The 24956-nt window shown below is 36.0% G+C and overlaps 2 protein-coding genes across 2 annotated transcripts in view; both read left to right on the top strand.

The window, feature by feature from the left end:
• The first annotated feature begins 1040 nt into the window (after positions 1-1040).
• Hyls1 (Hyls1 centriolar and ciliogenesis associated) overlaps positions 1041-24956 on the top strand; it is a 35641-nt gene continuing 11725 nt past the window's right edge. The window contains exon 1 of the mRNA XM_073964491.1: positions 1041-1858. Coding sequence (XP_073820592.1) covers positions 1759-1858 — 100 coding nt within the window. The 5' untranslated portion in view covers positions 1041-1758. The remainder of the gene's footprint in view (positions 1859-24956) is intronic.
• Positions 3285-20309, top strand: chif (DBF4-CDC7 kinase regulatory subunit chiffon). The gene is made up of 3 exons (XM_073964488.1): positions 3285-3377; positions 5461-5611; positions 11724-20309. The coding sequence occupies exon 3, from the start codon at positions 11743-11745 to the stop codon at positions 18490-18492; it is 6750 nt and encodes a 2249-aa protein (XP_073820589.1). The 5' UTR covers positions 3285-3377; positions 5461-5611; positions 11724-11742; the 3' UTR covers positions 18493-20309.

The following is a 24956-nucleotide window of genomic DNA, read 5'->3' as shown; positions in this document are numbered from 1 at the left end:
GAAATGTGTAGAGATCAACCAACTGTTTTTTTCTGTAGGGATCTCTACAGCAACTGCTTATAAAATGTATCGAACGGAGTGCATTTTTCATAACTTTGTTGGACTACATCGAAAGATGTTGTGAAATCATAACTCCAATTGCACAACTTCCAAAATTTCTTGCCGTAAAAATGTTCGCAACTTAAGTTTTTATTTCTTTATTTTATAACAAATTCTTAGAAATGTATACACTCTCTTATTTTTAGAATAAAAGATTTCGCCAGCAGTGGGTAGGGATCAACCAACTGTTTTTTTGTAGGGATCTCTAAAGCTGGGTATTTTGCATTGTACTGTAGAGTAAACCAACAACATCCAGTAATAATTTGTACAAATTTAAATAAACAAACACACATATTGTACCCACCCCTTGGTCGATGGTCAGACTAGCACGATTTCAACATGGCGACGTCCAGTTTATAGGCGAGGGGTATGAAGTAGTGAAACCCATGTACATGGTTTTCTGTGTTTGTTGTGTTGCTTCTTCTTGTTATTCGTTGCAAGATTTTTTCTTCCATTTTCTTTCACTTTTATTTTCTCAAGCAAACGTTAACAACAAAACAAGCATAAAAAGATTTAAGAAAAACAATTAATTAATGAAATAGTGAAAATTTAACTATTAATATTAATTGTTAATGTTAATTATTTTGTGTTGTTTTTTTAGTTTATTTATGTTCGTTTTGTTTTTATTGGTATGGGAAACACAACAAACGCGAACGGTAAAATAAAGAGGACACACAAAAATCTTAAATTTCACGTTAACGTGTGTGGACACTAACGAAACTTGAAAAAAAACTTTAACGAAATTGGTTTCAAGAAACCTTGCTAGTCTGACCATCGACTTGGTAGTTTGCGAATCCGTTTCCTAGTTGAGAATACGCCTATATTAAAGGTATAAAAAATACAACCCTGCAACGAATTGCAACAATGTCAACGAAAATAAGCAAAGCAACATTGGAGAGGTGTGTTTTTATATTCACCTCCAGTTGCAGAAAGAATATACCACAAAAGCAAGCAAAAGATAAAGTATGAAAGAAAAAACGAGCATCAAACGAAACGATACGACGATTACAAAAAGTTGATACGTTCTGCGTAAAGTTAAAAATTTCTATAAAACTATAGTAGATTAAAAGAAAATTAACCAAAAAACTAAATCCGCATAAACTGTTTTATAAGAATTGTATGAAATTTAAAGAAATATACTGAACTAAATATAGAAAAGTTGTGAAAACCCAGGAAAAAACCAACGCTCTACAGAGTGATACCACCAACAACATCACAAGCCAGCAACGGAGAAAAAAATTTAAACGTTTGTGAGAAGATAATTTTGCTTTTAATAAAATAAATGAAAAAACTTGAAAGTATGTGTAATTACGGCGTGAAATAAGTGAACGAATTGCCAATAACGCAAAAGTTACAAAGAATTTCTTATAATGTGTATGTGTTGTACGCGAATCGTTTTTTATTGAAAGTGTAAATTTATACAACATATCAAGCTACTAAAGCTTGTTGGCTGCAATAATAACAACAACAGTTAAAGTAAAACAACGAAGACAACGCGAAGCAGAGGCAGAAACATTTATGTGGGGACTTTCTTTTTGTTTGAACTGAGTTTTTGTTGTTGCCGTTTTTTAGTTTTCTCATTATTCCTTCTCATCTGCTGTGCTTCAACGACACGAAATCAATGTATGTGGAGAGCGCTAGTGTGAGTTTCACAAGAAAATGTCACATTTGCCAGTGGATGCACGCGCCATTTTGCATTATTTAAATGAATTGGGCTACCGAAATATATCGGCAGAACAACTGAAAGAATTTTTAAAAGGTAAAAACAAATTTAATAATATTTAATTTAGTATAATTGTTGTGGCGAATGAGTGAGTGAGAGAGAGGGAGAATGAAAGAAACCCCACAGTAGAGAGCGCGTATAAAGGAATGAAAAGAGTGTGAGAGTGAGATTAACCTTTCAATTGTAAACAAAAACATTATTTATTTGTTTATTTCTGGCTTTGACTTAAAAACATTTTGCTAACCTCATCGCCTTTGATGAATTGCCATCAAGTGAGATCTAAGCAACGAAACAAGTTAAAATGTTACTCAGAAAACAAACGTTGACAAGAAAAAAACCTCTTTTTAACTTGTTCGTCGTTTGGCCGAGTTTTTTTCTGCTGTAGAAAAATAAAACCCCCGATACAATATTGTGTATGTTCTGGCTGTATTTGTTAAATTGTTTCCATGTTTTCGGACGACGAACGCCACAAAATACATTTAATTTCTGAACATTCGTTTGTTGGTTCGTCGTTCTGCTGCAAAGTGAGCTCTTAGTGCTTTGCTGGGTTTGTTTGCCATAGTTGCTTTTTTGTCGATTGGTCTGGTCGGTCGGTCGCTTGATTGCTTTGTATAATGCCGGCTGGGCTGGTATATGTATTGTTTGCTTGTAGTCTGTAGTCAAGGCAGTAGAGGAGAAGGAAAACATCCAACCACACATCCAAGTTTGTAGTCACCACACCAAATGCCACACATACATTATATATGGTATTTTCATGTTTTTAGCTTAGATAGTAACAAAACAAGAGCATACAGGCCAACGTAACGTTGTTTCTTTCGTCAGCCTATGCGAAACGGCAAACGAACGTATAAACCGACAGACATACCGACCAACCATACACCAAGCAACTAGATCTACATACAGACTCTGAACCAACCATCCCAAAAAAATAAGTAAAGTACACACAAAACATCATCACATATTTTTTGCCTGTTTTTCTTTCTATACTCACTACACTGCACACAAACGACGACCAACCAACCTACCGACCAATCAACCAACCTTATATAAAACGACAAAACCTATACACTTTTATTTGTTCATATTTAAGTAATTTTTTCCCTCTTTTTCTTTGTAAATTTGTTTCGATTTCATTTTCTTCTACACTATCAACTTCAACACCACACAAAAAATTCACAAACCTCACATGACGTTTTGTTGTGTCGGCGGGCTAAAATAATTACGTTGTGCATTTGTGGTCTGCGCTGGTAATTGCTATATTATTTTTATAATTGCATTTTTCTGCCTTTTCTTTTCAATGACTTTTATCATATGTTGCCTTATTCTTTTAATTATTTGTTTTCGTTTTCAATTTTTGCCATTATCTTCGTTTTTATTTTGTTGTCGTTTGTGTTTTATGTTTTCATTTTGACAGTGGTGACTTTGTTTTTCCTCCTTTTCTTAAGTTTATTTTCTTTAGTCGATGTTTCCTCCATTGGTTCGGTTTCTTTGCGCGCAACTTTTTATTTGAACAGTGTTGCTAATATAAAGTTTTTGGGTTCAACGCGAAATATTTGTGTGTACATTTTTATTAGGCGTTTAATGGCGCAACGTCAAAAACGGCGTTACATCAAAAACAACTGATTTCATACTAGTTGTCAAAATGCATTATTGTGAATAAAATCGCACGCGAACTATAAATAAGCAATTCACAGTAATGCATTATTGTGACCAAATTCGACGTTTAGTATGATTTGATTATGGTGTAATAAGAAGGTGTTACATCAAATCATACCAAACGTCAAATTTGGTCACAATAATGTATTATTGTGAATTTCTTGTTTACATTTTGTATGTGATTTTATTCACAATAATGAATTTTGACAACTAGTGTGATAACCAGCTGTTTTTGCCGCTGTACCTGTATCATTGTGCCATGGATTTGATGTAATACCTTATTCCGCCATGGTTCGTTATACTTGGAATTAACAGATAGCGCGTTTACACCGCACATCATTTAGTAAATCTAGTGGATGGGCTAATATTACAAATTTTTACTTTTGAGAGTAAGGTATACATAAAATGTCTAAAAACTGACTATTTCGGGTGGCAGACACCTGTCTACGTCACTGGGCTACAACATTTAAAATGCTAAAAATCTTTAGGACCAAACATGGCAGAACTGCCAGGTAGTGGTATCACACCAGCTGATCGAATATGAAAAGTCAAATCCCTTTATAAAAAAAATATTTTTGTTGTAATCTCCCCAACAACATAAAGAAAGTTTTGACATAACATATTCAAAATTTTACGATGCCACTACCTGGGTATTTGTGCCATGGGACCAAATACATTCGTCCCATTTAATGTCAAAAACAACAACCACATGAAAAAAGTGTAATGGTAAGGTCACATTACGCAAATATTTGCTCCAGCGACCGTTGTATGGCGTCATCCATACAACTTTCAATTTGTGCGTTCACACCTGTAAATGTTTTTTTCATGTGACATAATCTACAATTATAAATAACAGCTGTTTTTTTGTCATTGTTTACATTTATTGATGAGTTGGAAATTTGCGCAAATATTAATTTTGGCTGATGAAAAATGAGTTTTAAATCATTGATAAAGAAATAGCTTTCTCCACTAAATGATGTCTGCAATGAAAAAGAGGAAACAAGAAAATAAATTGCAATTAAATAAATTGAAACAATCTGAAAATAATAGTACGTTTATATATAACTGGATTTAACAAACCCACTGGGTTTCAAATGTCAACTCCTTTACGTATACGTCAAGTAAATCCTCATTAAGAAGGTTTTCCCGACTAGCCATCATCAAATTTTCAACGGTGGCAAAATCCCCCTCAGTAATGTTGGCGACATTTCGTGAGTATTTATTTCAGCCATGTAAAACTTCTCTACAAGTGGTGTCGTAGGACACGCCGTTCGGACTCGGCGATAAACTGTAGGTCCCATATCATGGAGCTAATATGAATCGGGGTGCAATCATTGATATGAGAGAAGTCTCCCTTGTCCCGTATGGGATGTTGTGGAACAATGTTTTGTAAATACACCTTATTCATTTTTAAGATTTTGGACTTTTGTTGATATTTAAATCATAACCATTTATCTATCAAATAAATGATGTATTTTCTCCAAATACTTATCAGTGTAAACTATGTTTTAATGGATTAGCCCATATTTCATTATCAAGACATAGTCCAGTAGTGCGATTCTCTAAATCATTGTTTCTTTTTTAAGTTACCGAAACAATTTTGTAAAATTAAAATGCTTATAATTTCATTAATTAATTATACATGAAATGCAATATAAAGGTTTCCTTGAATTGTTCTCCTTTATTCTTTTACATTTCACAGACGAGATTTCTTAAATTTAATAAATCCATGTTTTGTTAAACTTCAAAGTATTCTCCTAATACCCTATATTTATTTATGTGAACCCTAACTGAACGCTCGTCCATAGATTAAAGTTAGAATAGATTTCGAAGAGATCCAGACTTTTAGCTTGAGATAACATCTTCCCCTACTGCGTAAACTGTAAATTTAGAATTCCCTATCAAAAATCAACAACATTCATCTTCTTGACCGAACAAAATTCTCACAACATTAGCAGCACTGAATAAAATGTGCGACACAGAGTTGTATTTTTTGACGGATTATTAGAGGAACATCATATGAAAGCAAAGACAGAACCGACAAATAAGCATAATATATTTAATTTAAAATGCAATAATTTAATAATATAAAGATGACACAAATGAATATTCAATTAGAACCAGCTATACATGGTAAGCTACAATCATAAAAGTCTACAATACAAATTTTTTGTTGTCATTTCTTCAAGACTACTGATTTCTATTCAGACAGCAGATTGTGCAGATGAATGTTGATTGTGCAAATCGTAAGAGATAATGTGTGTGTCGCTGTTTTTTTTTTTCTTTTGGAAATTTAAAGGGAATAAGCTAAATGCAATGGTCAGAATATACGCTGCTATGGCGTGTATAAGAAACATATTTAGCTCTAGCCATGAGTCAAACCAGAAACGAAAATACAGAAAAATATCTAAAAAACCATTTACACAGAATCAAATTGTGCTGGTGTTGCTGTTGTTGACGAACGCATATTCTGCTGCAATGTCGTCGCTGGTGTTGTTCTTTTGGCTATTTTTCTGTTTCTACATACAAATAAACGTCTACGTATTTATGTACACAATAAAAACTAGCATCAATAGGGAAAAACGTGATGTGAGCTGGCAGGGAAATGAAATTATTCTCTGCAGAGGAATCGTGTTAGATGTTTGTGTTCATGTGTATAGTTAACCAGAAACTAAAGTTTTGGGCATGTAGTATGTCGTCCATCTTTGCATTCCTACATACACTAGGCAATCCATATAAAACTAATAGGCATAGGTACAAACTGGATGTTATTACATAGATGATTAATTTGAAAGTGGAGCTAACTTTTTAATATAGAAAGAAAGAAGATTCAAAGAAACTTCAAAGCAATCTGATATCTTCTGTTATTAACCAGATTAAGTTGTCATTGTTTATGTCTATTTAATGTAGTTTGTTTTAAACGATCCCTTACTAGGATATGGTTCCATCCTTTGCATAGTTTGATTACCAATAATAGCAGGTGTATCAATAGCATTTTTAGTAAATTTAGTTTGAGATTTATGTATGGCACACCGACATACAAAGTTGCATTTCTGGCTATATGCTGCATATGCCGGGCATGACATATTGTTCCTTTGATTTCAAAATGCACAGTATTTACTTCTCATATTTAAAAATCACTATAGTTCTAGTAACGACTATTTCCCGATATCCAATAGAACAGGGATCTTTAAAGTAGAAAAATGTTTGTACGTTTGTTTGTTTGAAGTTTAATGACTCAAAAACCGCTAAACCGATCTTCCTCAAATTTTCAGAGTATATCACTACATGGCCTGAAAGTAACATAGGCTATAAAATGTTTTGAAATTCCGCGTTGATCCGGAGATATAGCATCAGAATCGGAGGTACCTCCAAAAATTTAGATGTTGTATGCAAATATCTATAGAATGGTATCTTTTACCATCTCCAAATTTTAGATGTGTGAATGAATTTGGTCTAGAAATACATTTGCCAAGTTATATTGAAATCGGCTCAGATTTGGATATAGCATCCATATAAATTTTCGGCCGATTTTAGGTATTTGGTGCACGAAACACGCTATATATCTCCGATTTCAATGAAATTTGGAATGTGTGACGGAATTCGGTATAGAAATTAGTGTGCCCAATTATATCCAAATCGGTTCAGATTTGGATAAAGCTCCCATATATATTTTCGTCCGATTTCATGTATTTGATGCACCAAACACGCTATGTATACCCGATTTTAATGAAATTTGGAAGAAAATTGGCCTACAAACAAATGTGTCAAACTATATTATACCTTAGTCGAGGTAGCGAAGCGCACTGGGTTCAGGTAGTAATAAATAAAAATGAATGTAGCCATTTTTGAAAAGAATGTCATTTATATTAGGTCGCATAATATCAGAATGGTCAATCTAGAATTATGTACATGTTATGGCATAATTGAAGCGGAATACTGTTTAGCCTAAATTAAAACTTATGTGGAATGATTTAAATCGATTTAAAGTTGAAAACACTATATACAATAATAGTTGTTATATACAGAATACATGGGCTTTGTGGTTCTATTTCCTACCTCCTACACCTACATTTCACATAAACAATCAAATATCGATGTATAATAAATACTATGAGAATTTACCTTACCTATATGTAAATATGCATATGCATTTGTATCTATATAAAAATCCGTAATATACATTATATACTAAAATGTATAACTCACCAACTGTTTAACTACAATAAACATGTAAATAAAGAGTTATACATATTCATTATATACAAATTTACATATATCGTTGTATGTTATGTGGTATATTTATTTACAACAACACCTTTGGTATGATGAATAGACCCCCAACTATTAAAATATTGCTTTTTTGTGCATAAACTAATTGTGTATCTACAATCATCTGGAGATGAATACCATAGAGATGATATTTAAAGTCTTAATTACGCATAGCAATAGTATTTCATTTGCCCTAAAATTTTCAAACTAACCTATCAAAACTCAAAAACTAGGTTGTTGTTGTAGCAGCACGAAACCTATGTGTCTGAACAGGCTTAATGCTACCACGTTCTTACGGACAGTAAAACCGTAATCAAAGCAATAACATCCAAGAAAGTAAATTCAAACGTGCACATATCCCTATAGAACACAGAGGAAATAGGAAAACCACTAAAATCCCACGGGGGGACCCAAACGAGGGTAAGGCAGAGTTGAGTAGGCTAACATGTTTCCTTACAGGTCACCTGGGTTTACAAGCTTATCTGCACAAAAATTAATGTACAGATAATAGCACATGCACACATAAGACGACGAAACGTTGGAACGTTTCTCTTCAAAAGCCCGCTTTCGCAAATTTCAGATCCCAGTTTTCAGGAAACGACACAATCAATCAAGTAATGGTAAATGAACTAAAACAATTAAAGGATTTGGTTAAGGGAAAAGAATTCCTTAAGTGAAAGTATACAGAGAAACTATTCAAAAATTTATTTCATTTATGGGGATAAATGTGATGGCTTACAAAAGAACTCCATATTTATACACTTTCCTTTAGGATCACGAGGGTATATACACTTTGATGCGACATATGTTTGTAGCAATGTCCGTCCGTTTGGCGCGCAAGATAAATCTCGATTAGATCATCCGACTTGGTTTAAATTTTTGGCTTCGTATTACGAACCATCAAAGTTCAAAATAAAGCCTTCAACACCATTTGATGATCTAGTTTCTATTTCTTATTTTGATTTCAAACAATTATGATTATTCGATTTGTCCATAGATGTCTCAATGTCTCGGCTCTAAATTGTTGCACCAAAGGTACCACTTTTTATTTCGATTCCTTGTTACGAACCATCAAAATTCAAAATAAAGCCTTAAACTTAATTTGAGGTTCTAGTTTATATTTTTTATTTTAATTCCAAACAATAGCTGTGTTCCTTTACTTGTCTGAGGTTACCATTTTTACCATTTGTTACCATTTTTAACCTGCAAAGCGTTCCTTAACCCCAAAAAGTGGTAAAACTGGCAGCAATTTTTAAGAGAGTGAGAGAGGAGAGAGAGCACATACGCTTTTCTCTTCTATCACAGGCTACCAGCAACATTTCTGCAGGTAAAAAATGGTAGAACTGATTTTTCGACTTTTTTTTACGATTATTTCACAATGAAGAAAAAAATGGACGGAAAACAGAAGGAAAAGTCGAACACTGACAAAACTAAATTAAAAACTGTGAAATAAAAGACGAAAATTGATTTTTTATGTTTATTTTTGACATTGCTACCAGATCTACCATTTTTCCGTTCTTTTACTTTTCTGGTAAAAATGTTCATGAGAGAGCAATTTTGAGAAATTTTGACACTTTTCTCTTTTACCTATTTTACCATCAAAAAAGTAAAGGAACAAAGCTAATTATGACTATTTTCCTGGAAATGTATACTTTCCGAGTTACAGACCATGAAAGTTCAAGAGAAAACTTTAAACATCTTTTAAGGTTCTATCTTGTAGCCAAGGTTGGCATCTGCCCATAAGAAAAAGTATGTTTTGGCCGAAGTCGGCTACTTATTGGAAACTTTAGTGTAAAGATATTTCTTGCTTCCGCTAGATGCCGCTAAAGGAGAATTTGTTCCGCTTTATCCGATGCAAACATGGAGACCTAAACAACCTGGGACTTTAAATGGACATGGAGAGCCTTAAATTTCACCTGGCTATGTAAATAAACCCTATTCCTATTCACAAGAAAACTTTATTTTTCTGCCACGAGTTCCCAATATGCAACATTCGAAGTGAGTGGATATGCAGCATTTGGTATGATTCCACCCACCCAAAACGATAACTAGTTCTTTAAACCATATTTATATCCGGTATATATTAAATTTGCATTAGAGAATTAGGTTGGTCCCTTTAACTGATGTTATAATATAGGAAGAAGAAGCTAAGAATATGCAAACAAAAATGAACCATATCTTCTATTAAATTTTTCTTGGAGTTAAATATTTTGTGTCAGGCCTCTCAATCTAATTCGTAATATGAAATTCAAACCGTTGATCAACTAACATATGCTCTGTTCCAGAACCTGCAAGAAGCTACTAGTTTTTACTACGATAACAAATTAGTAGATTCTTGCAGTACTGGAACAGACCAATAATTTTATTTTTAAATGAGTAGTGTAACGCATGTTTTAATAATTAACTAACTAGCTGATGAAGTAGATTCTGTAGCTGGTTTTCAATTTCCCTCTCATATCCCATCATGATGCGGATCATGGTGTGTACGCGATCCCTACGCAAAAGGGAGGTCGCCCCCTCGGTCGGCTGGGGTGAGAAAGTGAGGCGTGGGAACGTTTGTAAAAAAAAGATATTCTTTATATTTTCATTTACTCTTTCATAGGCTTCTTAACTATTTCTCAACAATTTTTTGTCGTTTTTTAGGATAAAACCATGGTAGAGTAATTACAGGTAGGGCACAGAGAGCAGCTGATTACAATTTTTTTCTTGTTATGGCCTGTTCTGTCAAAGGAAGGGTTGTTGTTGACGTTATGTAATAATAAAGGTAGAGGCATCGGTGAATTGCTTCAAAAGAAAACTTCTGCTGCAACGCTATATCTTCGTTCGTTCGAACGGTTTTTATTCGTGTGGAAAAATTAAACTTGGTCTGTTCCAGTACCGCAAGAATCTACTAATTTCTACTATTTTTTCCGATAATATAAAGGAAAAATTGTTATCGTAGTAAAAAATAGTAGCTTATTGCAGGTTCTGGAACAGAGCAACTGTTTATTTTTTAATAGTAATACTTACGAAATAACGTTTCGTCAAATATTGATATAAATTGAAATTCTTTCCAAAAGTACGGGAACGGAAAAATTTTAGCTGGAAATAGTATGTAAAAATAAGAGAATGCAAATTTTTTCACTGTCATAAGTTTGGGTACAACTTTTGCTATTTTTGGAACACTTCTAGCAACAATATTCTGGAGCCTAGCTGAAGTAATTTTTATTCTTTTGCTCTATTTGGTACTTTTAACATATAAACAGTGGAGTTCTAAATTCCATGGAATGGGCTAACTATGCAGATACATCTAATCTTATTATTCTACCATGACATTTGACGTTTTAAGCCATGGCTGCAAGGTTGTATTTTTCAGCGATTTTCATACCTGGCCTATCTCTACTTTATTGTACCATGGATAAAACATAGCACTACTGAAAAATACAGCACTGTGTCACTAGTAAACAATGTTGTATTTCTTTGTGCAACATATCCTGATGATCCTTTTCATTTTTGTGTGAGTGTGTGTGTTTGTGATGTACATGATTTCTCTCCTGACAGTTTTGTGCTTATGTATTTGTGTGATCACAGGGGTTGATGTGATTGTTTTCATTTTTGTACATCTGGCTTGTCAGATTATTATTTGCTTTGGTCCTTTTCTGTTCGCATTGGCCGTTCTTTTTTCATTTTTTGTGTTTTTGTAAAGGGATTGATTTAAAAAGGTGTTAAATTGTTTTGGCGGTCGTTTTTTCTTCTCTATAAAAGTGTTTTTTTTTTCAAAAATTTATTGATTTTACATTGCAAAAACCAATTAACTAAAATTGTTTTCTCTTCTCCATCTTTTCTCTTTTTCTCGTTTCAAATAATTCTTCAAAATTGATTTGCGCCACCGTCTGTCTATTCGATCCACTGCAAAATGTAAAACAACAAACGACAACAATATGAACTGTTATCCTTTATCAACAACTCAACAAATTGAAATTTGTGTGAATAGCCATATTGGGCCTGAAGGTATGCAACCGCAATCGGAAATTATCAAAAAAAGCAAACTTAAAACACAGCAGCAGCAACGGCAAAGTACTCTTCAGCAATTACCAACAACACCAACAACAAGGAATCTCTCGACAGGCACTGCAGCAGCTACGCCAGGAATATCACCAGGTGCAGGTGCTACGGTATCCGACATACACAAACGTACTCCTGTCAAAGTAATCAAATGCAAGAAACCTCTATGCCATTTTAAGTTCTACTTGGATATATGTGATCATCAGTTGACCAAACGTATAGAGGAACAAATCAAGCTACTCGGTGGATCACTGGAGTTCTTTTTAACGCCAAGTGTTACACACTTTGTAACAGATAAGCCCGTCGTTGCTGCCGCCACCGCAGCAGGCGTTGTTAGTAGTAATAACACCAGTTGTCCAGGCACACCTCAAACGCCTCAGACACCGCAAACACCACAGACTCCATACTCAATAGAAAATTTTGAAAGCTCTAGAGCAGCAAATAATGGCAGTACAGCAATTGCCTCAAAGAAACCAATACGAAATTCTAGAGCCGATGCCATATTAAACCGTGCCAGACGTCTAAGCACTGCCGCAACTTCAACACCCACCACAACTGGATGCGTTACTCGAAGAGCATCAACGGTCGAGCAAATACCACAAGCAGCAGCAGTAATTGCCACAACACCCTTGAAATCCCGAGATAATGTTGGACCACCCCCTCCGTATGTTATATGGCAGTGTGAGAACGCTTTAAGATTTTTCAAAAAAGTTCAGCACGAGTTAAAGGATTATTTGGGAGATTCAGCCAACGGATCTCAGAAGTTGTATACAGTCGAACCGATTAGTCTCAAAGGAGGGTTCATAAAAATTGAAGCACTGAAACGAAATTATCGCCCCTATTACCACCTCTTCAAAAAGCCAGCAAGTGAGTGGCCAAAAATTGAATTAACCCGTGAAGACGGTGCTTTCCGATTATCGCCCAAGAAGGATATCCCCAAAGAGGACAAACTCAACGACGGTGGTGAAAACAATCAACTGAAAGATAACAACATGACTCGCAAATCCAGGTCTAGATCAGCTCAAAACATTAGAAAACCCCAGGATAATGAACTTAAGTCACCCGCCAATTCACAGAAAAACAGTGTCTGTAAGAATCAGGCCCAAGCGCCAAAGGATTCGTCTGACAAGCAATGTGGTGTTTGTGAAATATGTAAAATTGAATACGACGCTTTAACCATCCACCTTAAGACCAAGGATCATGAATACTTTGCCAAAAACTCTCAGAATTTCATTGCCTTAGATTCGTTAATAACATCTTCGGCGGACGTTAACAAATTCTTAAATGAAAATCGTAAATTGGATTCAAAAGCCGGTCTGGAAGAAATGGAAGTTGACCAAGAAGAGCTAGTCGGCCATGAAGTAGATCCTCTGGACGATGGTGGTGGGGCTGTCGTTGAGGCAGTAGAAGAAGAGTCCTGTTCATTAAATCAGCCATCTAAACCAACGAATGCTTCACCGACGTTAAGAGAAAAATCCAAACGGTCTACAAAGGGAAAACATTCCTCGGAGAAATTTAAGAATTCAATTATCACCACAAAATCGCCAAAGACACCTAGTCCGCAGAAAGCAGCGCCTCCACCACTACCACCTTTGGTTGTCAAGACGCCAGTTACAGGCCGCAAAAAACATTCAGGTTCTACATCAAATGCCGTTCTATCACCACCCATACGTGCCATGTTGCCGCCAAACTCTTTGTATAAGGTTGTGGAAACGCATACAACAGATATCCAATGTACACCCACCAAAAATAGGGGAGGTGTTGGAGGCAATGATGCTGGTGTAACAGCATCACCCTCTATAATTGTCAAATTTAAAAAGGTGCGCAATACCGAACTGCAGGTACTGAACGGCGAGGCAGAGAACTTCATGTTTCCCAAGAAGAGAAGCGACTCGAGTGAATTGCCCACCGACATAGATAGACATACGAGTTCCGATCGAGCCCAACATACGGCCTCTATTTGCACTTCTTCGTCGGCTGGAACACCGTCTGAGGCCACACCTTCATCCGACTCAGATGACGAGAATGAAGAATATTTCGAAGAATGTCCAAAAAAGCCTGTGGTAAATGGCCAGAAGGCCATAGCTAGGGCCAAAAGAAAGTTACCTGGCCAAACAACGGGAAAACGCAATGTAATTATCACTCCTGTGAATACCCAGGAAGAGGGCAGGCAAACCTATGTGAAAACTCCCATACCGACCAAGGGGCTCAAATCTAGTACTACCAATCTCACTACCACCTCCAAAGGTGGTGAGGGAGGTAGGCAGAGCTTTCCGAAAGCCCCCATCCAGCCACTTGAACAACTGAAAAAGAACGCAACCCATAGCGGTGGACGTAGAAATTCAGCAGCAGCTCCAAGTTCTGCGGAAATTTTAGCAGAGACAGCTAAAATAGTAATTCCTGAAGCCACACGCAAAAGTTCCCGAACTGCAACGGCAATAGTTACGGCAGCTACAACCAGTACTCGTATTATGCAGGCCGCTGTTGATGCAGCCAAGAATAAGTGTAAGCAACAGCTTTCAGGTGCAATAGTCGCTGCAGCAGCAGCTTCATCCAACGGCGCAGCAGCAACAACCAGAGGCAAGGCTACCGCCTCCCAAATAACAAAGAAAACTCAACCTAAACTGGAATTAAAAAAGGAAAAGCCAGCAAAGGAGGAAGACGAGCAGAAGCAGGTGGAGATTATAACGCCTAAAGAAACGAAACCAAAGCCCGAAATTGTGGAACTAGGAACTAGAAGATTACGCTATAGTCACCGTCAATCAGTTGTTTTTCATATGGAGGATAGGATGGGGGAGAATACAATATCCAACAAATCAACAAAACCAACAAATACTAATAATGACACAAATACCGTTCCCACTAATACGTGTGAAAAGAGGTTACGAGGTGGAACTACAATCATTTACAAACATGAACTCCTCGACGAGGAGGACTATGACGATGATCTGTCAGTGGATAATGATGATGAAAAAGATGAAGACTTCAGAGTGACCGAAAGCAAAGCTAAAACGTCACCTAAAAAGTCAGTTAGCAATACAACTGCATCTCAGCAAACACCACAAACCCAACCTATGAATAAGTCAATGACGACGGTATTAACGCAGCAGCTATCTACTGCCACAAGACAAAGAAGAACACGTCGTTTTGGAATGCAAATTAAAACCGAAATTACGTCAGACGTAGAACAGGAACAGGAAGAAAAAGAAATGGAAATACCTGAACCAAAGCTCCAAACTAAAGCGAAGGCTGCTGATAAAGACGTGGTTGAAAAGAAGAAAATAGAGGCTCAACCACCTCCTTCATCATCACCACCTAAAAAATCTCTAAGAAAATCAGCACTGTCATCTAAAGAAGAAAAAGCTCCTCCTGTAACATCATCTACCGAACAACCCGAACTCCCAAAAGAGGAACATAAAACGACAACAACACCGCCCAAATCCTCTTCCACTACTTCTTCGCCATTGAAAACTGAACAATCGTCTCCTTCCAGGTTTTTCGATTACACCAAAAGTGAACGACTGAAACAACTGAGATATGCATTCGAACGTCTACCGGAGTACGATTTATGGTACCGCGTGTATAAGCGTCAAGATAACTGCCAAGAAAAGTACTTTGAGTACTTTGGTTCAACATCATATCGAAAACTTCCTTATGAAATGGGACCGGTGCCCTTTGAAATATCCCTACAAGGCTCAATGGGAACAAAAGTGTGTTGTAAACTATGTCAGAATAAAGGTATTAACAAACCAGAGACTGAAGCTAATCAGGCAGAGGCATCAAAGTCAGCAAATATTGATCAGGGTAGTGATTCCAAAGTAAAAGCCGAAAACGTGATCAAACAAGAGGAAGAAACGCAGAATTGTGGTCCATCTTCTAACTCCGGCGTTCATCCAACTACACCCCAACAACAAGAACATTCCAAACTCTCAAACTCCACTTCAGACTCCACAACAACATCAACGCCATATACGCACAAACACAAAAAGCTGCATTTGCTTCAACGCTATCGCCAAGAACAGGAGCAGCAGGAAAAGCTACAACGTCAAAAGCTCGAAGAACAGGTACAATACAGTAATGCTCATCGGTTATCAGCGGCAGCAGCGGATGCAAATGACAACAATAAGGTGGAAACAAAACAGGAAGACGTCACCCGCAATAGACATGACCGAGCTGGCTCTACTCACAGTAATGCGAGTAGCTGTGCAAGCAGTACTGCCACCTTTGGTAAATCCCGAAGGATGCATAAAAAACTTCTCAACAAAGCGGCGTTTATGGCTCATTTGGAGTTGCCACCACGGAAGTCGCCACGTGAGCATGCATCCACATTGGCATTAGTCAGTTGTATTATAAAGCAGAGAAAGGATTCCGTTAGTAAGTCCAATTCTGAAGTTGATGAGCCGAAAACTCCTACAGAGGATTCGAAACCGCCGCCACCACAAGAAATTCCACCTGCCAGTGAGCCCACTGAAAAAGAAGTAACGTTACAAAGGGCAGTCCAACGTTTAAAAACTCCGCCTCCCGCTGCAAAAACTCCCGCCAGACAATCTCCTTTGCCACAAAGCACGGTTCTGAATTCACCTAGAACTCGTTCGCAAGCGGCCACTCCTGTCGAAGAACTACGCTTTGCCACCGAAATATCGGAAAACGTAAAACGCATGCGTCGGGGGCGCAACAAGTACGATTATTCTCCGCCATTTATTGCCCGAGCGTCAACTGCTCGTTCCTCGAGAGGTCGAGCTGCTGCTAATAATGTTGCTATGAATTTATTCGGAAGATATTCAACAGGAAGTACCTCGTTGGCGGCGGCCTTGAAATTGCAACAGAGATCAAGAACGCCGAATGCCTCGAATACGGCTAGTGAATCTCTGGCAGCCAGTGGCGGAGTTGTAAAGCGTGGTAGGGGTCGGGGCCGAGGTCGAGGACGATCAAGAATAGTGGGTGTCCATCGAAATTCGTTGACGGGTAAAAATAACCTACCTTTGATACGCAAAACAGGATCCAAAAAGGGTGTTCTTGAATTCGAAGCCGATTCAACGGCATTGGCAGCTTTAACGAAAATGACCACAGAGTATAAGAGTCCCCGAATTTTAGAATGGCAAATTGATAAATTTTTGACATTAACGCCGCCGGGTGCTTCAGATCTTGATAATGAATTGTTTGAGTTGAATGGCATTGCAACCGATTCCAGCAGTGTGAATAGTCAATCCAGCCAGGCAACACCACCACAAGAACAGGATATGCCACCAATCACATCCTCCAATGTTGTGCTTAATACACCTCCACCTACAGATTATTTCTCCAGCGATTTCGATCTTTGTGATTTGATAAATCAAGATTTGGAAAACGGACTAAAAGATGGTGACGATAATAGACCCGGTCAAGATCCTAAAAACAAAAAATTCAGCATCTTCAATTCGCAGCATATGTTGGGTTATTATCGTAAACGAAAAAATCCCAAAACTAATCGAACTGGATGGCCCAAAGTTTGTCGAAAGAAGACTGTGACCCGCCAACAATCACAGGGTAATAAAATTTTCTTCCTGGAAAATGGGTTAGTGAAAAAAGATGGACATTTGGCCAAGAAAATACACATAAAACAGGAGCTACTTGATGCTGCAGGCGAGAGTGTGGTTGGCGAAAAGGTTATGGGCGATGATGAGGAAACCACCCAAGATAAAACACAAAATGATGGTGTGATTACACCACCCGATTCAGATGTGGAAATGACACAAAATGGTAAATGTGGAGATGATGATGAAACTATGAATAATATCACGGCAGAGGAGGATGAATCACAATTGGGAATAAATGAGGACTCACAAACAGCCAACGATGATGATGAGGAGGAGGATGACGAAGAGGATGTAGATAATGAAACTATGGCCGATTCCATAGAAGAAGATGCAGTTAATGGACGACAAAAAGCAGCTGAATCCGATGAAGAGGAGGATGCTGATATCAGGGAGGGAGCAAATGAGGAGGAGGGCGAGGAAGATGATGATGATGATAAAGAACGTGAAGAGGATGAGGAGGATGAAGATGCTCCTGACGTTGAATGTAAGAAAATCCTGAAAAAATCAAAACGATCCACATCAAAAACATTTCTTACACAAGATGATGAAGATTCCTATGAGCCACAAGAGAAACGCCTGCGTTGCTTAGTTGATGAAGCTTCTACACTAAGTCCTGTTGATAAATCTCGTTTAAATAACCATAGCGCGGCAACGACATCTACGCCTTGTACACCATTTATGCGTGCTTTGCGTCGTACACCTCAATTGAATGGTAGTCTGGGCAGTTGTATTAGCCCCAGCGAAAAGGCTGGTGATAATTCGGATATTTTCACGGTTTCATCAGATGGCCTGGATACTGATCTCGATCTTAGCAATTCACATTCGCAGTTAAGAAATAATACTGGCGATGATGATGGGCACCACCATCATCATCTGCATCATCACGATCACTCGAGTAATGCAATGCTAAATAATACTACTGCCACGTCGACGACAACAACAACGCCAAAACGTAAATTTGATTTATCCAAATATGCACCCACAAATGCGGCATCATGTGCAGCTGAAGCGGCAACAGCAGCGGTCAAATCTTTGGCGATTTCACAGTTTCTAAAGAAGGAAGTTCGCGTAACATGCCGTCGATTACGGGCACCCTTTAGAAGATTTCGTTATCGCAGATAGGGACAGGGTTTTATTTTAATACCAATTTTCGACTGAATCACCACCACCATCAGCAACAACAGTAGCACGGCACCATCAAGACTCAACGGCATAAAACAAATTAAAATTGCATTTGATTTCGATTTGTCAATAAGAAATTTTGTGTCTGTTTTAAGAAACAAATTTTTTTTTTTCACGATTTAGTTTCAGAAAAAAATGCTGAGGAAAATTATTAAGTCAAGGTTTTTGTGTGCCAGATTAATGTGTACCAAATTAATAGTCATTTGGGCTTTCAGAGTGACCTGTAGTGAATCATGTAAATACTCCGAAAAATCCTCTAAGTTTTTTTCTTATGAGTTGTTTTTGTGTCAGTGATGGCTCAGTTTAGGATTTCTTATATTCTTTTTTCAAATGAAATCTTCTTTATTTCTCTATGAATTCCTTTTAAATGTCTTATTTCCCGAAACTCTTGGCTTATCAATTTTCCCCATATTTGACTAAACCTAGATCAAGAAAGCGAATCGAAATTATGCTTCAACTGGGATATTAAGGAACATGTTTCCATAAACATCTTTAAATTTTCAATGCCAAAAATGTGATCAAGAGAGCATTGTTGTATTCGTATAAATATTTAAATAAACAAAACAAAACAAAATATATAATATTACCTTTTGTAATTTATATACATATAAATGGTATTAAGATACGACTAGGGTAAATTATTAATGTAAAAAGCTACCAATTAGCAATATACCAACGCAAAGTATACTATGATTAAGATTTTTGTTTAATTTTTTTACAAAAATCTATTTTCTGGATTTTTTCGCTTTTTTGTTTTATAATTTGTTGTTGTTTTTTTTTTGTTTACTGTATTTCTTTCCTTGTACGTTAACAGTTTCATTTATGAAAAAAACACACACACTAGCAACTGAAATAATTGACCCATATAAAGAATAAAAAATCGATATAATGCTCCCCCAAATCAATCTTCAATGTACTTTGCTCTTTGTAAATCATTTTGTTTAGTTAAAAAATATCAGCAACAAATTTTATTGTAATACAAATTATATAAATATATACATACATACTATAGTTAATAATAATAACATGTAGGCTTTTAGTATTTAATTTAAAATAAATAAAAAATAAAGAAAACATAAATAGTAAATGGTCATTATTAAATTTATTTGTTACTATTAATTTATACAATCAACATGCATACTACATATAAAAACATTATTTTTTACAATAAATGCCTATTAAAAATGTACACCACACAACAACTGAATCTAATTAATATATGAACGTGAAATATTTCGGGTGTATAAACAAACTTGAATACAATTTTCAGCAAAAGTATGATTTTTTTCTTTAAAAAAACTTGTTCTCTCTCCTGTTATCGCTTCTATTTTTTATTTTTTTACATCTATGTCACCTATTTTGTCCCTAAGAATATTTCATTTTTTGTTCTGACCCGGAACTTTTCAAACCAAATTTTCTCATTTTCTATATCACACAAAATAGGCAAACAGCATCATGTTCCCATCATTTTGAAATACATACAATTTAATTTTAAATGTAATTGTAAAAAATGAAATAAAATAAAAAGAAAAAACATTAGAACATCTTAATGTAATTTATTATATAATAGTAATCTAAAAACTACAAAAAGAAAAAGAGTCATGAGTGGTAAAATATTAATTTTTCGGTCAAATTTTTTTTTTTGTAAAACAAATCAACAAATATTGATTACATTTTAAAGTAACTATAGATTGTAACAATTTTATGTTGCAATATAATAAAGAAAAAAATATTAATTTAAAATCAAATTTTTTATTGTGTGTTTATTTTGTTTCAATTTTTGTGTACTCAGATTTGGATTAAGCCTTCGTAGTATTAATTCTAAACCTAAATCATTTTCGATCCAATTCACTTGTAACTTGGCGTTTTGGGTTCTAGTAGTCAAAAAACTTCACCACAAAAATGGTCGGCAAAATCTTGAAGTTTTTATCGACATTTTCGACCCATATTGGATGTAATTTGACATAGGGTCGAACAATTTTGCACCAAAAATTGTGGATATAGGTCCACGTTTTGGAATAGCTCCCATATCACCCTACCACGCGACTTAAAGTAGCGGTATTCACTCATTGTGGTAGATTGACAACTCTTGTTAATGTACTATATGTACCAGGGTTTTTTACAACGAAGTGTGAATATCTTTTTTTGTGAATATCGTAAACAAGTCAAAGCATCTTAACGTCGTCGTAAGTCTATCTTTTAGTTTCAGTTTTATTACACTTTTTTCATAAAAAATTGTTTTTTTTTCTTGCCTCCATTCTTTTATTCTTTTTACTTTTCCCATTTTTTCTACCAAAAAAACAAAACTCCGACATAAATAAAACTCACAACAAAGTGACGACACAAGAATCAGCTGATCTAACCCTTGTAAAAGTACAATGGAATGTTTACAATACTTTTTGGTCGAGTATATTAACAACCCTGTTGTAAATTAAACTTTCATGTATGTATTTTGTTGTTGTGGTATTGTAAACACTTGTAGATCTACAATATTAACATGATGTACAAGATCTACAATGCCACTTTACCAACATGAGTGAATACCACTAGTACTTTGATGTTCGGCATTTTTACTCAAATTGGATGTTATTTGGTATTTAGGGTTCAAAGTGATCAAAAAACCACCATCAAAAATTGTGGTTATAGGTCCATGTTTTGGAATATCCTCCAAATCACGGTACCACCCGATTTGAAATTAATTTAACATTTAGGGTTCAAAGTGGTCAAAAAGAATCTTAACCAACAAAATATGTGGACATAGGTCAATGGTGTTCACGTTCCCCATATAACGGTACATGGGTCTTTCGAAACAGAGAAAACTATTTTTTCTATTTTTTTTTAGAATATTTCATGGTGGAGGGTAAAAAGTTTGGACCGGCCGAACTTAACGTTTGTCATGGTACAATAATACAGGTAGCATTATCATGCCAGCTGATGGTAACATAAAGTGTCAATTGCATTGAATTGATGTCAAATTTTGACATCTTATGTTGCCAACAATTGCCGATGCGGCTACCTGTGTATTTGTACCATGACGTTTGTTTTACTTGGGGAAGTCTACTTTCAGATATAGCGGTCACCAACCAACTAGACGTTTTTTTGTCAATGGCATATTTAGGTTATTACTTCTTTGTACCTCACACGCACTCCTCCCAAAATTTTAAATCAGACCTCATTTCGAAGGTTTTGAATTGAAATGTGTGACCAGATGCTGCGATGCCAACTATTAAAAACTGCACTCCAATTCCACAGATAGGTTGACTTCCGTATCGTCATATGCTTTGTGTTGTTTAAACTTCGTCAAAATATTTCAGTTGCACACTCATGCATTGTTCCTCGAAAATGCAACTAAATGCATCAGAAATAAAAATTATACATGTTTATTTTTTACCTGCGTTTAAAATGCATATTTTTGACGTTTTGAAACACGTAGCTTCGCAGTTGTTAAGTACTACGGCGCTAAGAAACATAATACTTCACACATTTGCAAAGCATCTGACGATACGGAAGTCAGCCATATTAGCCTAGGACTCAATCAGAACAGGCCGTGTCACAGAACAGTGATGGTAGCATTGAACCTGATGATAGCATTTGATACGGTCAGTCACTCTAAGCTGTTCGAGGATGTCGAGAATGCTATCCTTCGACCTTGCATGAAACGTTGGGTTATACGTGGAATTTAGAAACAAGAAGTCCAAAGTCATCCCGGGGATGATTGTACGCTAATGGCGTCAGGCTCAACCGTTGATAACATTTGTGCAAAATGCCTATCTCATTGATCTTGTTGAGTTTTTCCACAAGGAATATGTAAAATATCCGCCACTAAGTTAACAGTCACACTGTTCACCACATGGACTGCGTAGATGAACCCGGACCTGTCAGGAAAGATCTTCTTGATCTAAAGATGAGGTCCAAAGATACTATAGAGATCCTCTAGATCAACATGCATATCAGGCAGATTTAAGTGGTATTCATACCGATGGAGTCGTGTAAATTTGGCAAACATTGCAATATTTAAATTCGACGATGATAGAATAGACTAGTATTTTAGAAACATTTTTATAATATATACCCTGAAGATGCAATGTAAACTATTCCGAAATATTGATAAAAATAAATAAATAAAAACAGCCCCAGTAATGACCTCAAGCTCAAAATATTTATTTAAAATCAAAAAGAGGTCGATTTAAATCAACTACTAAACTACTAAATACAGAAGCGATTAAGATTTGCTACAGAGAACATTTCACGTCCACTAGAGTGCTGGTATGACGTTATATTTTCTGATGAGACGAAAATTGTGTTAAGGCCTCGACAGATAAGAAGCATGGTATCCATGCTGAAGTCATATCTGATAAAAGACTAAAGAACAAGTTTAGACCTAATAAAAAGATTTCAGAATCACATTTGAATTAGGTCGAACTTGGTCTTTAATCATTTACCAGATATAACTTAAACAAGGCCTTAAAGGGGTCGGCACATAAGCGGCTGGTTTTCTGGCTGAAGTCGTTTCTGGGAAAGGAATAAAGAAATGTCAGAACCACATTTGAATTAGGTCGAACTTGGTCTTTCGTCTTTTACCAGAAATTACTTCAGCCAGAAAGTCAGCCGGTTAAAGGCTGACTGGGGTCCATCATGATAGTATAAGGCCTCGACACATAAGAAGCATGGCAATATTGCTTAATGTCATGTTCACACGAGCGTTTCAATTACGTTGTTCGCATGTCGAACGACGTACACCAATTAACCCGTTTCTACGACACCATTCGTAATTAACAGAAACATAAACAAAATTTCCTTCATTTTTTTTTATTTTTGCCTTATTAAGGCGAAGGCCATTTATAGTGATATTTAATTAAATCTCTTTCTAGTTGAGCTGTAAGGCCTTTAGAGATACATTGAAAAATTAGGAGTCTACCGAAGTCCCACGCATCCAACCATTACACTACGTTTCACGGGTGGTAAAGCCGATCTTCAGGTGTATTAGGATGTTGTTGTTGTTGTGGCAGACGAAGGCAAAGCTTGGAAACTAGTATATATATCGCACTTCATTAGATAAATGTATATGCGAAATTATGTCAGTTAATTGACTCCAAACTTTTCCTATAGTCTTGCTTGGTAATCCCATTTTTCAATGTTCACAAATACTACGGTAAGTTTTATTCCTACATCATTAGTAATTGCTCTTCTATATCAGAAGATTTTATTTTTTGATTTGATCATCAATTATTGTCTACTAAAGTTTTGACAAGTTGATGGTGACTTAGAACGCTAAGACGCCGGCAACCTTAATGGGCCGATTCCGTACAGCGAGGCGAGTCGTGTCGCGTTGCCAGTTGCAATTTTTCCATTACGTATGGCAAAAGTCGCACGACGACGTCAAATTTTGTCGCCGTAATGTTCATTTTCCGGCGACAACAAATTAGCTGTCGCCGTTCATTTTTACTAACGAATAAAAATAAAATAAAAAAAATAACTTGTTATCGACGATTATTTTCTATCGCTGTACGTAGTGCATTTTTTAAATTTTGTCGCAGAGACGATAGACGACGCGACATGACTCGCCTCGCTGTACGGAATCGGCCCATAACACTCAGTTGTCGGAGACCCAGGTTCGTGAAACGTAGTGTAATGGTTGGATGCGTGGGACTTCGGTAGACTCCTAATTTTTCAATGTATCTCTAAAGGCCTTACAGCTCAACTCGAAAGAGATTTCCTTCATTTTTGTTTCCTTGTTTTCACGAAAATTTTAATCGAAAACACATAAAATATATGTACATTAAATGAACAGGAAAAGCAATAGACTTTCCTTCAAATGTATCTTCTATATTTAACTACACACATTTCATTCACTTTTTTCATAAATTCTGAATAATTTTGTATTTTCAATATATTTTTTTTATATGTTTCTATTTTCAAAATTAAAGAGAGAGAAAGAGAGAGAGACATGTCAAACCAATATTTGTGTAACAGGCTTTCAGGTATTTGTTTCAGATTTGTACGCCTTTTTGTTTCAGATTTTTACGCGATTTTGAACTAATTGACAAGAAATGTGTGTGGAATTAAGAAGGAAACACAACCATCTTCCTTGTGCATCTATATAAAATGTTTAGTTCATTAATTTTCATTCATCTTTTTCATTTTTTCTAAAAATTTTTGGTGTTTTCAACAAATTTTTCAATTTTGAATTTAGACATGTCATAATTAATTTTTTCGATAAATTCTCTCATTTGTTATGCCGGGCATACACTATACTGCCAAACTGCACTGCCAAATGAACCCTTTGTGTACGTGTGTGATTGACTAGTGTGTGGCATCCCTTCAATCCAATTTCAAAAAAATATATATTTTCCTCCAAAAATTCGATTTTGAGTTGAAATTTTCCAATTGTTTAATTTTATCAC

This window comes from Musca autumnalis, unplaced genomic scaffold (genome assembly GCF_047663935.1).
Source record: "Musca autumnalis isolate F117 unplaced genomic scaffold, ASM4766393v1 scaffold_112, whole genome shotgun sequence".
NCBI classification, from domain to species: Eukaryota; Metazoa; Arthropoda; class Insecta; order Diptera; family Muscidae; genus Musca; species Musca autumnalis.
The sequence above is the reverse complement of the archived record's forward strand: the minus strand, read 5'-3'. Positions and strand labels throughout refer to the sequence as shown.